At 46.1% G+C, this 16,849-nt stretch overlaps 1 protein-coding gene across 1 annotated transcript in view; it reads left to right on the forward strand.

Annotated features, from left to right (window-relative positions):
- Window positions 1-3,682: 3,682 nt before the first annotated feature.
- The window catches only part of Mtus2 (microtubule associated scaffold protein 2), a 245,831-nt gene continuing 232,664 nt past the window's right edge, over window positions 3,683-16,849 (forward strand). The window contains exons 1-2 of the mRNA XM_059249359.1: window positions 3,683-6,040; window positions 10,573-10,813. Coding sequence (XP_059105342.1) covers window positions 3,896-6,040; window positions 10,573-10,813 — 2,386 coding nt within the window. The 5' untranslated portion in view covers window positions 3,683-3,895. The remainder of the gene's footprint in view (window positions 6,041-10,572; window positions 10,814-16,849) is intronic.

Here is a 16,849-nt window from a genome sequence, read left to right on the forward strand (position 1 = left end):
CACTTCATCTGACGTCTCCTCTACACTGTCCCAGAAGCCACAGGGGGACAGGGGCTCTTGAACTATTGATGTGGTAAGCTTATGATCTCCTAAAATGAGTAAGACATACATGTAACCGCTGTAAAGTTAAATGTACAATTGCCGCCCCCCCCATCTCTGGGGTTCCACATCTGTGGGCTCAAACAACCACAGATGGAAAGTATTTAAAAACCACATCTGTGCTGACACACACCAGCTCTTCTTGTCACAGTTCCCAAACAATATAAGATGCTGAGCACTTGCTTTATATTAGTGATTCTAAGTGACCTGTTGGTAGACAGTAAAATCAGGAACATGGCTGGGAGAGCGGTCAAGGATACCACAAGAAAACCCACAGAACCAACTAGTCTGGGCTCACAGGGGCTTGGAGACGGAACTGACAACCAGGGAGCCTGCATGGGACTGACCTAGGCCCTCTGTATATGTGTTACAGTTGTGTAGCGTGTTCTACTTGTGAGATTCTAACAGCGAGAGCAGGGGCAGTCTCTGACTCCGAAACCTGCCTTTGGAACCCTTTCTCCTAATGGATTGCCTCATCCAGCCTTAATAGAAGAGGAGGTGCCCAGTCTCGCTGCAGCTTGGTGTACCTTGGCTGGCTGGTACCCATGGGAGGCCCACCTGTATCTGAAGAGAAACAGGGGAGGAGTAGATGGGGGGAGGGGTAGAAGATAAGTTGGGGGAGGAACCTGGAGGAGGGGAGGGAGGGTAACTTTGGTTGGAAGAAAAAAAAGAAAAACATGGTTGTGATAAAAGTGTTGTCGGGCTGGTCCGCAAGGAGAGAGGTGCAGACTCAGGACATGAGAAACAAGTAAACTCTTGTTTAGCAGCTTTGGGGGAGGAGGGAGGAAAGAGTTTAGGGAGAAGGGGCCTGGAGCTGGATTTTGATGCTGTTGGTAGGAAGGATTATTTAATGGGGCAGGGTGTGTTTTAAGCAGAGTTGTACAAGTATTTAAGTCTTCAACTGCAGAGGGATCATCAAAGCTCAGTTGTCAAGCTGTGAACCTCTGACTCTAGCCTGCCATCAGTCAGGTGACTCAGGATGATGAGGAGGACATGACGTTGGATCTACTGAGTTTCCCATTGTGTGAGAGCAGCTTTAGCGACACATTGTCAGAACGAACACAGCCCACAGGAAACTGGAATCTAAGATGGGTAAAGAGATTATGCATGAGTATCCAGATGCCATCAGTCCATTTCATGATTCAAAAGTAGATATGCTGTCAACCAAAAAAGCTTCTAGATAAGATGCCCAACTGTTTACAGAGCTTGTGAACTTGAGATAACTGAGCCTGCCCAGTGGTTAACGGTGGGCACAGATAGAAGAACCCAGTGTCCCCATTGCCTCTGTAGGGACATTATGGCCAACAATGGATGCTTACGTTATAGTGATCCTATTAAATGTTAATAATGTTAAATATCTCCAGTAGTGGACTGGAGAAATAGATGACTCAGCCGCTGAGAGCCCTGGCTGCTCTTGCAGAGGACTGAGGTTCAAGTCCCAGCATTGACATATCTGCTCAAAACCATCTACAACTCCAGTTCCAAGGGATCTGACGCCCCCTTCTGGCCTTCACGGGTACTACATGTACATGGTGCACAGACATACATGCAGACAAAACACCCATACATATCACATAAAAGAAATATGTTAAAAACAAGAAAAATGAAACCAAGCAAACACAACACAGCTTCCTCCAGTGATTTTTATGGGCATTTGTCACTTTCTAGAAGTCCTATTGTTCCCTGTGGTTTCTGATGTTCTGGTTTTGTTTGGTCACATGATTCAGACCAAGAGAGCTCTTGGCTTTGCGTCTGTATTTCCGTCTCCAGAGAGTCAGAGGTGGTGCCATTCCATGGATGGCCATGTTTGTGAATTCCTTGCCTTCCTTGACTCATTGGGACACTCATATCCCAGCCTGGAGAGTTCAGCTTCTTTTTAAATGGCCGTCATGTCAGTCTGTCTACGTGTTGTTAGTGTTTGTGCCTGGAGGACAAATGTACCTTCAAAAGAAACACACTCCCCAAATGGAAACAGAACGAAATGGTGATTTTTGCATATCTTTCCTGAGTTAGGCTCAGTCCCTCAGTTAGGCGCTGTATTGAGGTTGTACCTCAGGTTACTGGTGTGCTGAGGACAGATGGGGAAGATGTGAGAGTAGGAAAAATGGGGACCATGAGGGAGGTGTGGGAAGAGCCCAAGCTGTGGCAGCAAATGATGGATGATATGTGCATGGGAGTCCACATTTCCAGGGCGCATGTAGTGGACACAATTGTGTTCGAATGTCCTGGGATGAGGAGGGAAAGGGATGTATAAGAAGACAAAACTGACTCAGGGCAGATTATAGGAAAGGACCTCATTTAGATGGAAAAACATGTGTGCACAGGTGGAAAAGAAATGAATAGGAAAGAGAGATGTATTTCAGGTGCAAGGGTTGTGGGTTCAGAAGTTAGGAGGGTGGGAGCGAAGGTGGAGAGAGATGCTACAGTAAGGGCCAGCCTGCTGGCTCCCAGTTCTCAGCCGTGTGCACTGTGGTCTACCCTCATTGGTGAGGATGCAGTTCAAGATCCCCAGGATGCTTGGATTTACACATGGTACCTTTTCCCTACTCATACAGACCTATGATAAAGTGTGCCCTATTCATTTGGTCCAGCAAGAGGTTAGCAAATAACTAGCAGTGAAACAGAGCAGTCCTAACAATGTACTCTGATGAAAATCATCTGCATGAGATCTTTTCTTCCCCAAATGGCTCGTGTTATGCTTACCCTTCTGGCGATGGTGTCAGGTGGTGCCTTTGATGAAGGGATGTGAGTGGCGCAGACATGGCAGCAGAGGACTGGACACAGCTGTGTTCTACATGGCACACAGTCTGATCACATAGACACCTACTCAGAGACTGGAGGCTGGGTCATGTGTAGACTGAAGAAAGGGAAGAGCCAGAAGCCCCAATGACAGAGCTGGGACGGCACACAATTTTATCACATGACTAAAACCTGTACCCTGTTTGAAACCTCTGGGTGGTTTGTTTATGGAATTTTTCATCTAATATTCTTAGATTATCGCTAACCTCTGGAAAATAAACTAGAAAATAAAACATCAATAAAAAGAGATGGCTTTTATTTTGTTTTATAATACCACATGCGCGCGCGCACGCGCACACACACACACACACACACACACACACACACACACCCCTTTAAGACCACATACATGTATGGCCCCTTATATTCCATTTCTAACATGTATCCTTATGATGGCTAGCAGCAGCCTCTATCTGAAATGGTTTTGAGATAAGCAAATGAAGTAACAGTGTAGAAGCAAGGATTACATCTATGTGATTATTGCATGTCTGTGTGTGTGTGTGTGTGTGTGTGTGTGTGTGTGTGTGTGTATTATCATTTATGTGTTGTGGGGTTTTGTTTTGTTTTTGTTTTTTGAGACAGGGTTTCTCTGTGTAGTCCTGGCTGTCCTGGAACTCACTCTGTAGACCAGGCTGAACTCACAGAGACCCGCCTGCCTCTGCCTCCTGAGTGCTGGGATTAAAGGTGCGCGCCACCACCTGGCTCTTGCATGTGTCTCTTACTCACGATTATTGCTATCTCCACTCTAAAGTGACTGTGTTTTTATTTCTTTGCAGGTCTCATGGAGTAACTGATTTTCACTGAGCAGCAATGGAGCATAATGAGTTGTTTTGCTGTGCGTCAAGACAATGGTTGGTTCTGAGATTTGTCTGAAGAGGTTCAGAGTAGTGTCTAGATGTGACATTGTCAGAGAAGGACAGGCAACGTGACGGCTGCCTGTTGCCCCGCAGCTTGAAGGGGGACTGCATGGCCAGCAGCCCTCACTGAAGAGGAGACCATGAGCGTCCCACTGGCTCCAAAGAAATCCTGTTTCAGTCAGCTGCGAGATCACCAAGAGCGGGCAAAGAACAATAATGAGAGCATTCTAAGCATGGGAGATACAAATGCTAATCAAATCATGTTGGAGGTCAGCTCCTCACACGATGAGTCTGGGACACGCGATCTGGAGGATGAAATTGGAAATGCAAATTTAAGCAGGCCACAGTACCACAGCCACTCCCAGAAGGAGCCCACTCAACTTCAGGGCTTTGGGAAAGGGTTTCAGGCTGGCTCCACCAGTCAGAGGGATTTTCATCCTTCCCTGGCTGTTCATAGACAATTGAGTGAAGAGCACACAGTGAAAAGAGGTATCCTTCAGACCCCACAGGGCGTCCAGGGACCAAGTCTATCCAGCTGGAGAAGTGCAGTGGGTCAAGCCAGTCCAGAGGTTTTGGCTAAAAGGGATGCTGAAATTCCCCGGCACATTCCCAAAGACAAATTGGCAAAGACCCTTGACAATGAAGAGTTGAAAAGAGCAAGCAGCTCGGCAGCTGCAGCTGGCAGCCTCACTCGGGAGAATCTGCAGCCTGTGCAGCTGGACACCTCAGAGCCACAGGGCCATGTGCCTGGGCGTGGGGAGGGGCCACAGGGGACATCAGCTGGTCACTCTCCAGGGACAGTTTTTTCTCTAGGTGAGGGTACCTCAGAGGGGAAGTGTGTGCATCCTCCTGAACCATCTACCTCAGAAGCCAGGAGGTCCATCCCATCAGACACCAAGATGGAGGGGACTCATGGCTTGGACGTTTACAACAAGTGCATCGCTCACCCAGAATCGACTCCCACTTCAGCACTGAAGGAAACACCCAGCCTCCGTCATCCAGAAGTGTATGTAGGTCAAGGAAGAGGGGAGCCCAAAGCAGAGCTCAAATACATCCAACCCAGGAATGAGCAGGGACTAAAGTCAGCCCAGGCACAGGGTCTGGGATGTCATGAGAAAAAAAGTATGTCACCTGTAGAGCAGAAGGAGCTGCGTGAGAAGGCACATCAAGAAACCATGAGTCAACTCAACAGTGGCCATCACCAACTTGGAGTGGGAGAAGGGAGCAGCCTGGAAGAAGTGATGGGGGTCAGTGCTGGTGTGGAGGGGTTTCAGCAAGCCACCCCTGTGCCAAGCACTGCTCCTGGAGAGGGCGGTACTAGACTCACTGGCAAAACGTCACCTGGCGTAGGTAGGACAATGAAGGAAACTGTATCCAGTGACTTTGCACCAGGCGATGCCCGTGTAGCATCTCTTCTCCGTGATGTGACTGAGAGCACATCCTCCGAGGTCAGGAGGGAGGGGATGAGACAGAGTGGCGGGAATGTGGACAGTGCCAAGGCATTGGCCTCAGGTCCTTCTGTGGAAGGGAGCAGAGCTGAGGCCTCTGAGCTCTTGGGCCCTCACCCTGACAACTCAGAAGCCAGAAGAAGCAGAGAGGCAGTGACCCCTGTAGCTGAAAATGGGAACCTTCAAGAAAACCCAGCCCAAAGTGAAGTCACTCCCCCGGGAGGAGATTCAGCTTTCAGTACCCCAGCTCTCTTGCACCCAGAGACAGCTGTGAACTCCACTCACCAGCCCGCTCCTCCAGGTAGTAGTGCTCAGTTCAGTGTGGACACGAGGTCACCCTCGGTGGCCTTGCCCCCCACTGATGGCGGGCAGGTCTTGAACACACCCCTGAAAGCGCCTGACAAGAGCGCCTGTCCCAGTGGGGTCCCCAAGCCGCTCACACGTCCCAAGGACACACCTTCCTCCCAGGAAGCGACAGAGAAGCTGGAGACGGATAAAGCGGAAGAAAGGACAGAGACAAAACCAGTTCTCATGCCAAAGCCCAAGCATGTGAGGCCCAAGATCATCACATACATCCGTAGGAACCCCCAGGCACTGGCTCAGGGGGATGCCTCGCTGGTCCCTGTGGGCCTTCCATATGCCCCTCCTTCATGTGGCATGCCTCTTCCGCAAGAGGAGAAGACAGCAAACCGTGACCTTCAGCCATCTGCCAATGTGTATGAGAAATTCAAGCCGGACTTGCAGAAGTCAAGGGTCTTCCCCTCTGGGCTGATGGTGTCTGGGATCAAGCCCCCAGGGCATCATTTCAGTCAGATGAGTGAAAAGTTTCTGCAGGAGGTAAGAGGGTGGCATTATAAAATAAGCTATACATTTGTGTTTAAGTCTGTTTTTTGTTTTTGTTTTTGTTTTTTTTTCCCCCAGGGAAATTTAAAAACAAAATGTCCTCTGTAAGTGAACTGTAAATACTCTGGGACAGGTTTGTACCAAAGTAGATACTTGTGTCTGGAACAGTGTGACAGCCAGGTTGAAGTGGACCCAAATATCTAAGAAGGTTCATTTAAGTTTTACTGAGCATAAGACATGGGGAATTAGAAAAGGACCCATTTAAGCCAGCTTCCACATTTAAATATGTAAGTAGCGATCTATGAGCCAGGCTACAAGCAAGGAAAAGATAAACAGGGTGTTCAAACCGAACAGACTAATCCTTTGGTGGGGAGTATTTCACTTTGGAGAAAACCTTGTGATGAGCCGGATATGGTGGTACACACCTGTGTGCCTGGCATTCGTGAGGCCAACAAAGGAAAACTGAGTAACTGGGCAACTGAGTGTAACCCTGCATCAGAAGACACAGTAGAAAACCATACGTTACTGTATGCAAAAACAACAGCATGAAAGACTAGGCTCTCTGTTTGAAGTAAGGAGGTTGTGGTCACCGCTGTGTCGCCTGTTTACTGCGCACTAAGGCCAACCTGGGCTGGTGGTCCTGGGTCATATAAGAAAGCAGGCTGAGCACACCATGAGAAAGCCGGTGAGCAGCATTCCTCCAGAGTCAGTTCCTGCTTTCCAGGCTCCTGCCTTGAGTTCCTGGCCTGACTTCCTGGCATAATGGACTGTGACCTTGAAGTGTGGGGTGAATAAACCCTTTCCTCCTCAAGTTGGTTTTGGTTTTTTTGTTTTTTGTTTTTTTAATCAAAGCAGCAGAGATTCGAACTGGTACCATCTTTAGCAGGTGTCCGTTAGCTGTTCTTTATGCCAGCCTGCTGCAGATCAAGGCGACGTCCGCACGGCTGAGCGGTGTTTGTCCAGGCCAGCAGGATCCTTGATGAAGACTAGGATGGCGGCAGACATCTCAGCAAGTGGCTGTAGAGTCTGCTCTTGCCTGTGTTTCCTTCTCTCTGAGCCCAGTCAGCTCTGCTACTTAAAAGCTAGCTAGCGCTCTGGATTCAGGCTTGCTCCCATTCTGACTTGAGCTGCATAGCATGCGATCTTGTAGATGGAGCGTTAGTGCCATCAGGAAAATACAGCTGTTCCTAGTTGTCTCCTCCTCTGTGAGTAACCCCAATACATTCGTTTTACTCACCAAGCAAGATGAGCTTTAAGGAGTCATTTAAATTATTTTTGTGCCTGTGTTTTGCCTGCATGTGAAACTGTGTACCATGTGCATGTTGTATCCATGGAAGCCAGAAGAGGGCGTCATATCCCTCGCAACTGGAGTTATAGAAAGTCATGAGCTGCCCCGTGGGTGCTGGGTCCTCTGGAAGAGCTGCCAGTCTTCCTAACCACTGAGCCATCTCTCCAGCCCCTTGCAGGAGTCACGTTGGGAGTCCATGATGCTGTGCCAGTTTGAGTGCAGATATTAATTTTATATCTCTCCCAGAGAAGATTCATGCAAAACGAGCCTAGGGAAAATGGGGCAGGGCAGAGCAGGACGGAACTATGCAGGAGGAATTTGTTTGCATATATCCTTTGATTTTAAGACTGTGTTTGAAATCTGAGGAGTCTTTTGTTGACTCACGGAGTTTTCTCTAAAAATACCCCAATTGGAGAAGGAGGTCAGCGGAACATTTGAGTCAATCGCTGGGTTCATAACTACAGAACCTGTTCTGTTTTGTCAAACAGATGAAAGAAAAGTAGGATTCCCCTGCTTAATTAAAAATGCATAAACTAGACATGAAAAGCAAAATTTTCACCTTGTAAAAGAATTTGTGCTCATGTTACATTTTTCTTTCTTGTCACGGTGACAAAATGCCAGGTAGCCGCATCCTCAGGGTGCTGGAGAGAGTCTCAGTCCATCCTGTGGGGCTGCAGAGCCCCGTAAGGAGCCGCTGGCTGTGAGAGTCCGTGGCTGCTGTGGACAGGATGTGGACCAGGAAGCAGAGGAAACGGGTGGGGTGGGTGCAGCATTCAAGGTTCATCTGGAGAGGTGTATTTGTGTCACAAAGACCCTACCTCTTAGATTTCAGTAGTGGTACCACCATCTTGGAATCAAGCACTTGGTACAAGAAGAGCCTATAGAAGACATTTCAGATGTTTGCAACCAGAAAAAGATTACCCAGCCGAACAGGGGGCATTGACATGGCTGAAATCATTAAAGTCACCGTTGAATGATAGAGTAGTGGGCTCTGAAATGACCATTTCCAAGGAATCAGATCAGCACATTACAATCCTAAAACCCTTACTTACAGAGATTGGAAATGATGAGTGGCACCCAGAAATTTTAAAAAGAAGAGTCTAGAAAAGAAAAGTCAGAGATGGATGGCAATTGCACCCGAGCGCAGATGGTGAATGTTCTTTCCAGGGAATAGAATTCACCCCAGCCTGAGGAGAGTCTAATCATCGTGCATATTTCACAATGTGATTATAATGAAACTTTAAATGCCTAATCTTTTGTTTCAGTGATGTCGGTTTAAAGAACTTGGTATCCATTTCAACATTAGAAGGGCATCAAAATAGGGCTTATGCCTTCAACAGCTTGGATCAAAGCTTTTAGGGCCTCTATTAAAAGATAGTGTGAAATAGTAGTAATTCCTGAACACGTAGCAGCTGGACATACAGGATAAATTACGGTTCAGAGCAGAATTAGTTAATGAAGGAATCTACTCAGACATTGCCCCAGCACTGTTTTTATATATTATAACTTAAATAGACTATGATGTTCCTTTTTGCTTGTTTAATATAAAGAAACAATGAACTGGAAAGCAGGTCAGGGGTAGAGTTCCATCCCCAGGACCCAAGTCCCAAATTGTGTGAGAACAGACATTCTGAGAACAGGATGTGTATATATGTATATCATTGTGTATTATACACTGTATTTTTTTTAAAGATTTATTTATTTATTATGTATACAGTGTTTGCCTGCAGGCCAGAAGAGGGCACCAGATCTCATTATAGATGGTTGTGAGCCACCATGTGGTTGCTGGGGAATTAAACTCAGGACCTTTGGAAGAGCAGCCAATGCTCTTAACCCCTGAGCCATCTCTCCAGCCCCTACACTGTATTCTTTATGTACATATATACACACATGTGTGATTACTATAGATTGTGTTCTGAACCTCTAAGTACAGGAAAAATGAATAGTATTGTTATGTTGTTGAGCAGAGGAAATGGTGGAGGGAAACACGATTCCTTTACTTAACAAATATTTTTGTGTAGACACTGCTGATACATGCTCTGAACCAAGCAGCTTACGGGACTCTTGCCTAGATCTGTTATCCCAGAGGAATCAACCCGAATATTCCTGAGAGCATTCAGCATCCATTTGCGTGTGTGTGTGTGTGTGTGTGTGTGTGTGCGCGCGCACACATGTGCATGTGTGTGTGTGTGTGTGCATGCATGTGAGTGTTTATGTGCCCAAATGTGAGTGTGTGTGCATGTGAGTGCTTGTGTATTGTGCCCAAGTGTGAATGTGTGTGCATGTGTTTGTGTATGTGTGCATGTGTGTATGTGTGCACAGTACACGAGTGGAGGTCAGAAGACAACTTGCAGGAGTCTGTTCTCTCCTTCCATTGTGTGACTCCCTGGTATTGAACTCAGGTCCTCAGGCTTAGCAGCAAGCCTCTTTACTCACTGAGCCATCTCACTTTGCTCTAAATCTGGTTTTAATTAAGAAAATATACAGTACAGGCCTACAAATTTTTCTATTAATTTCTTCATTTTTTGCAGATAAACATTTCTCCCTTACTAACAATTATTTCTTAATGTTCTGTTGATTAAATATAACATTACTTATTATAAGATTAGTGAGTATAAAAATGATGTATTTTCTCCATAGGTATAATGAAGGTTTTAATAATTTTTTAACATTTGATAAATTATCTCTTTGTTTCATTAACATTATTTATGTTATTTTTAAGACTTATTTTATTTTATGTATATGGGTGTTTTTGCCTGCCTGCATGTATGTACACCATGTGTGTGCAGTGCCTCAGGGGGCCAGAAGAGGGCGATAGATTCCCCCATAACTAAGTCACAGATGGTTGTGAGATACCATGCTGGGTGCTGGGAACCCAACCTCAGTCCTTTGCAAGAGCAGTAATTGCTCTTAACTGCTGAGCCTTTTTCCAGCCTTGACGTTGGTAATTTAATAAATAGTCACTCAAATTTCAGTGCATTTACAACAATGAAATTGAAAAGAAATCTTAAAATTGAGTTCTTTTTTTCTTCCTTTGACATATAGATTGGTAGAGCATCACAACTGGCAGAGACTGAAGCGTTCACTCAGTTGTACTGTCATCATAGAGATGAGGACCCTGGGCTGAGAGACAGCACCCGATCTCTGACCCAGGAGCTAATGGCGTGATGGTGCTTGCCACTTGAGCACAGCTCTCCTGCCCCTGTTTAGACTTATGTGCTCCGATCTCTCATCATAGGTCGCAGACCACCCTGGGAAAGAAGAATTTTGCTCTCCTCCCTACACTCATTATGAAGTCCCTCCCACCTTCTATCGCTCGGCCATGCTCCTTAAACCCCAGCTGGGGTTGGGTGCAATGTCCCGTCTCCCGTCTACCAAGAGCAGGATTCTGATCGCCAGTCAGAGGTCTTCAGCAAGCGCCATCCATCCACCAGGACCAATAACAACAGCCGCCAGTTTCTACGGTTCTGACCCTTCAGGTAACTAAGTCTAACAATTGCTCTCTTTGCCTGTTGTACATTTAAATATTAACTATAAAATATTGTGGCTATCTACGTATGAATGCTTCTAATTCTTAGGGAAAAAAAAGCCTCTCCCCAGACACAGATGTTTTTGAGAACTCACCTGCTACAGCTGTCTTCATCCATGGCCTTCCCAGCGCTGGTCCCTGTCATCACCATCCAGAGCCTTCCCAGCGGTGGTCCCTGTCACCATCCATGCCACCTTCCCAGAGCTGGTCCCTGTCACCATCCATGGCCTTCCCAGTGCTGGTCCCTGTCACCATCCATGGCCTTCCCTGCAGTGGTCCCTGTCATTACCATCCATGCTGCCTTCCCAGCGCTGGTCCCTGCCATCGCCTCCTGGCTTCTTCTAGTTTCTCTTTTCCTTTAAACTCCTGTATACTCGGAAGACTTGCTCTGAAGGTTAGTTTTAGCTCTTGGAAGAGAGTCTCAATGAGGGATTGTCTAGATCAGGTTAGCTTGTGGATATGTCTATGCAAGATTGTCTTCATTATATTAACTGATCTGGGAAGACCCAGCCCTCTGTGGGCAGCACCATTCCCTGGGCTCAGGGTCCTGAACTGTGTAAGAGTGATGACCGTCCATCGGATTCTGTTTATTTTATAGTCCTTGAAATATTATTAGTATTTACATTTTTGTGTATAGCAATCTGCATATTATCCTTAGGATAAATGATTTGAAATTATAGTGTAAAAGCATACTTACATATTTAAAAAAACACCTTTTTATTTTATGTGTATGACTATTTGCCTGCCTGTATATATGTACCATATACACACATATATGTACATACACATATATACATATATGTGTACACACACACACACACACACACACACACACACACACCACTTGCATAAAGTGCCCACTGAGGCCAGAAGAGGGCATCAGGTTCCCCTGGAATTGGAGTTAACAGACCATTGTGTGTTGTCGTGTGTTTGCTGAGAGTCGAACCCTTGTCCTCTGGAAGACCAAAAAATTCTCTTAATCTCTGCACCATCTCTTCAGCCCCTGTTTGAACTTTTTTTTTTTTAAGGCCAACTAATTTTCTAGGAAATTTATAGCAGTTATTTTTGCCCTAGAGTTTCTTGAAAGCCCCATATCATTGACTCTATTAGGGTTTTACCACTTTATTTTTGAGCGGAGTCTCACATGGCACTTGCTCTGCACAACAGGCTGTACTCAACCTACCCCTGAGTCTGCATCCTAGGTGCTGGGATTGCAGATACGAGTCACCATGCACAGTGAGCATTGCGATTGTTGTTGGAGAGAAACTTTCTCATCTCTTTGCTGTTTGTGACTTGTCATGCACTCAGAGTTACTGATGGCCTTAACTTTTTATAAGCTTCTGTCTTGGTAGTTCCCATGACAGCTGTATATCCTAAAGGAATTACCTGTGCTTGGAGCAGAGACAAGTCCACTGGGATTCAGTCAGTAGGCAATGGTTCCTAGAGGCCTATCACCACTGCTCCTGGTGTGGAGAAAAAGCAATCGACACACAAAAACATCCTGCCTTCTGGGAACTTAAATTTTAAAATATGGGACTGACTTGTAAGAAAATAGTCAGTAAGTTATGTGGTCGGTTGCGGTAAGCAAGTAATGCTGAAGAAAAAGAAACATTGGTGAGAGAGGAAGAGAAGCGTTTGGACAGGAGGAAGGGGATTGTCATTCTGAACAGTCATCGAAGGGCCTTCTCAAGGAAGTGTCCTTTCAGCCAATCTCAAGGGAAGATGAAGGGGGGACCCTGGTGGATGTCTGTGGTACTGCCTTCCAGACGGAGGGAGGAGCCTTCCAGGCGGAGGGAGGAGCCTTCCAGGCAGAGGGAGGAGCCTTCCAGGCAGAGGGAGGAGCCTTCCAGTGGAGGGAGGAGCCTTCCAGACGGAGGGAGGAGCCTTCCAGACAGAGGGAGGAGCCAATGCAAAGCCCGCCCCCCATTTCCCCCAAGGAAACAAGAAGGGAAAGGCGATAGAGAGGAGAGTGGTAGGGGAATGGGATGGGGACAGAGTTGGGGTCATTTAAAGCCTTACGACATTGCCGGTATTTGACTCACTGTGAGAGACAGCCCTTGTGTGGGGGAGGGGCTTGGAGCCAGATGGCATGGTCCAGCTCTTGTTTAAACAAGAAATCCTTGACTGTGTTGTGGAGAGCAGACCATCCAATAATCCACATTGTGGGGCTCATTTCTGGAGTCTGTGCTGAGTGATTGTGTATTCACAAGGTCTCTCCATTTGGGCCGTGGGGGGGTGGGACGTGGAACAAATTCAAGTTGTTGTGAGTTGTGAGAATTTTTTTCCTTGACTGCCTAGTGACTCATCTCTAAATCTTGTCCCCCGAGTCTTGTGAGGTTTTTCACTTTATAGCCACAGACTGATAGTCATCGAAAGCAGTGGTTCTCAACCTTCCTAACATCACGACCCTTTAATACAGTTCCTCATGTTGTTGTGACCCCAACCATAAAATTATTTTTGTTGCTACTTCATCACTGTAGTTTTGCTACTGTTATGATCATAATGGAAATGTCTGATATGCAGGATGTCTGATACACAACCCTGTGAAAGGGTCATTTGACCCCATGGGGGTCGCGACCCACAGGTTGAGAAATGCTGATCTAGAGATTTAAGGGACTCCAACGCAAATTCTTGGACATCCTGTCCCCAAGACTCTCTTCTCTCTGCCTCATACAGCCTAGATGTTTTGAGCATCCAAAACTCCCCTCCAATCCTCCTCTGTTCACATTCCTCCTTCACCTGCAGTAGCCTGGAAACCGCCTCTGGCCGGACAGCCAGGGTAATGGCGGGGTGGACTTCACTCATGTTCTTTTCTCTCAAGGGTCACAGTTGTTCTTCCGCAGTTCCTGAAAACACCAGTTGCATGTGTGTGCATGCATTTCGATTGTTCTTGTGTCCTAACTATCATGGCGGGTCCCATGCTGTCGATGCTCCTTGGGTAGGACGTCCCTTACCTAACCACAGAAGCTGTTAGCCTCCGGTTGCGTTCATGTGTCTAACAAATACAAAGTTCCACTTCTGTGTTCACACTTGCAGTTCCAGATTACTTACTTGGTGCTTATTTGCCATTGCTGTTTGAAGGCTGTCTGTGGTATGTGTCTGTACATGGTTGTGGTTTTGTACCTGTTGAACCGCTATTCATACTCGATAGATTTGGATTCTCTGTCCTGTCTACTGGGCATTTTCATATCTGTTTCACAAGATGTCATCTGAAGCTCCGTCAGCATCACATTGACGAAAGAGGGCTGGAGAGAGGCACAGTGTGGATGCTTCCCTCTGTGACCCAGCATTCACACATTTCCACTGCCAAGGGAGCTCTTCTATTCTGAAATCTAAGAGTTGGCTTGATACATGAATTATAATACATGAACTGGGGTTTTCCCCGGCTCAGGTAGGAAGCCTCTTAAGTGTCTCATCCTCCGTAAGCTCTGAGTTAGTCAAAGGAGGTTCCCAGGCTTCTGTTCCTTTGCAGGCATTGAGGTGTGTGGCAATAGCCTGGAAGAAGTGGACATATAGTCCATGCCATCCCACAATGCAGCTCTTTCAAGAGTTTCTGTCTCACAGTTAGTGCTGTTTCCTAAGACTTCTAAATCTCGATGTGTCCGCATGGAGAATCAACGAACCCATGGGCTTCCTTATTCTTAAATCATTTCTGTTTTTTGTTTTGTTTTGTTTTTTTGTTTTTTTTTTGAGGCCAGCTCTTTCTGACTCCACAGGGATGCTGAAAACCAAGCTCTTGCTATCATCTGGCCTGAGAGTGAAATTCAAGATGTTGGGGTGCTCAGAGCACAAGAGGGTTTTCATGTCCTCTTATATAAGCATGAAATCTGTTCAGTGGAGGCCATGATGGCCCACAGAGTAGTTTACTATTATTAGACCCTCTGCTTCAAGAGTATAAGAAGACCCTGCTTTTCTATACTGTCCTTTTAAAGCTCTGTATGTTTTATGTTCTTTCTTCAAAAACAAATCTTTAATGGCCCCCAACATGCAGAACCCGTTAACCTACCAAGTGTACCGTGTGACAAAATGTAATTTGCCTGCATGGTAATGTATTTGAAATACATTCATTTTTCCCTCAGAAAGCATAGTGCTTTTATATGAGGCAATGTAAGAAAGAAATGTAATGTTTTCTGATAGGAGCAGTTGAGGCATTGGAAGATTTTTTTTGAAGGATAGATAATAAAACTTCATTCTATAAATACCTAGAGAAATTCAATCAGCTAAGTTGGAACACTTTCTCTCAAAATGTAGACAAGTGTGCTATAGATTCTGTTGATTAAAATAAAATTTATTTTGGAGTTTGACATGCTCTGCAGACTTTCTTACAGGGACTTTTAAAAAACCTGGGGTGAATCTCACCAGGTTTTAAAAATAGGGAAATTATTAAAATATTTTGAAAAGCAGATAAGTGGAGTTAGAATATTTGAAACCAGCCCTGTCCAGCTGATGATACCGCTGGAAATTTAGCAAAATATAGACTTATGCTCAGTATCTCTAGATAAGAATTCAGATATGAAGTCAGGCATAGTGGTGTACCCCTTCAATCCCAGCACTCTGGAAGCAGAGGAAGGCAGATCTCTGAGTTCTGAGTTTGAGGCCAGCCTGGTCTACAGAGTGAGTTCCAGGATAGCCAGGGCTACACAGAGAAACCCTGTCTCGAGGGGAAAAAAAAAAGAATTCTAAAATGAAAATGTTATTTTTTCTCTCCCAGGACTGCATTGAAGCAAATGATCGTTTTTTTAAAATTTTCTGGTTGGCATAAGTAAGCAGTCTTACTCATGCGCTTAGTAGCTCTGCACTGGTTTCTCAGCCTCTTCAGATCCAAACCCTGCTGGATGCTAGGAAGCACATGGCTTGGGTGCCCACGGAATCTGTCAGGAAGCTCCTGGCCCTGGATCTGTGCTGAGCAGTGGGCGTGTTTTGGGACAGCATCATCAAAGGAAGGATTGAGTGGGGGCATCCTGATGGAGCACCTGTGGGGTGAACAGGAACAGGGTCCGAATGACTTCATAGGGTGGATGCAGTGCAAAGCGGAGGCCCTCAGAGGAAGCACGTGACAAAGACATGGAGGTTCTGAGCTTCTTAGAAATCAGACCATTTCTGTGGGTGGAAGTATGGTGTGTGTGTGGGGGGCGGATGTCACTGGAAACAAAACCAGGTGGGTAAGTTGGGGCCAGGTGGTGAAGAGATGCCAGGGCTAGGCTAACTTTAAAGGATTTTTGTTTGGTTTGTTGGTGAGGAATTAGAAACCTTTAGGTTTCAAAATGGGAAATTGACACGATTGTCTGTTTTGAACATAGGTCACAGCAGGGACGTCTATGAGGAATCAGCTCTCTCGTGAGAGCACTGTATGAGAACTCTCATATTAGAGCATGAGATGATTATGTTTTTATACTTTCTCATGTTTTCCAGGTTTTTATAATGCCACTCCTCATTTTCAAATTATTTTTGTTTTTATTTCATGCATATGAGTATTTTGGCCTGCATGTATATCTGTGCACTCCATGCAGGCAGTACTCTTAGAGGCCAGCAGAGGGCAACAGATTCCCCTGGAGTAACAGATGGCTGTGCACTCCCGTGTGGGTGCTGGAAACCTAGATCCTTTGCAAGAACAGCCAGTGCTCTTAGCTGCTGAACCATCTCTCTATCTGCCCAACCTCGACGCCTTGTTTTTGTGAGCACCGTAGCTCTGAGATGAGGATCCACACTGTAGAAGAGAGAGGGAGTGTGTTCTCAGGGCTCACACAGCCCTTTCTCAGGTCCCTTTCATTAGGTACTAGAGCTGCACTTCTCGGAGCCTCTGAAATGGGAAGAATGACAGACTCAAAGCTTCCGGTTGATGACTGAGCTCAGTAATAGCACCTGATGCTCAGAAGGCCCCTGGCTCCTCAGAACCCTCATCGGGCCCCCAAGGCCTCAGGGCCAGCTTTCCCCTGCCCTTGTCCTGTGAGCCTGTTGGGACTTCTTGTTCTCATCTCAATACACG

Source organism: Peromyscus eremicus, chromosome 23 (genome assembly GCF_949786415.1).
Source record: "Peromyscus eremicus chromosome 23, PerEre_H2_v1, whole genome shotgun sequence".
Classification (NCBI taxonomy): domain Eukaryota; kingdom Metazoa; phylum Chordata; class Mammalia; order Rodentia; family Cricetidae; genus Peromyscus; species Peromyscus eremicus.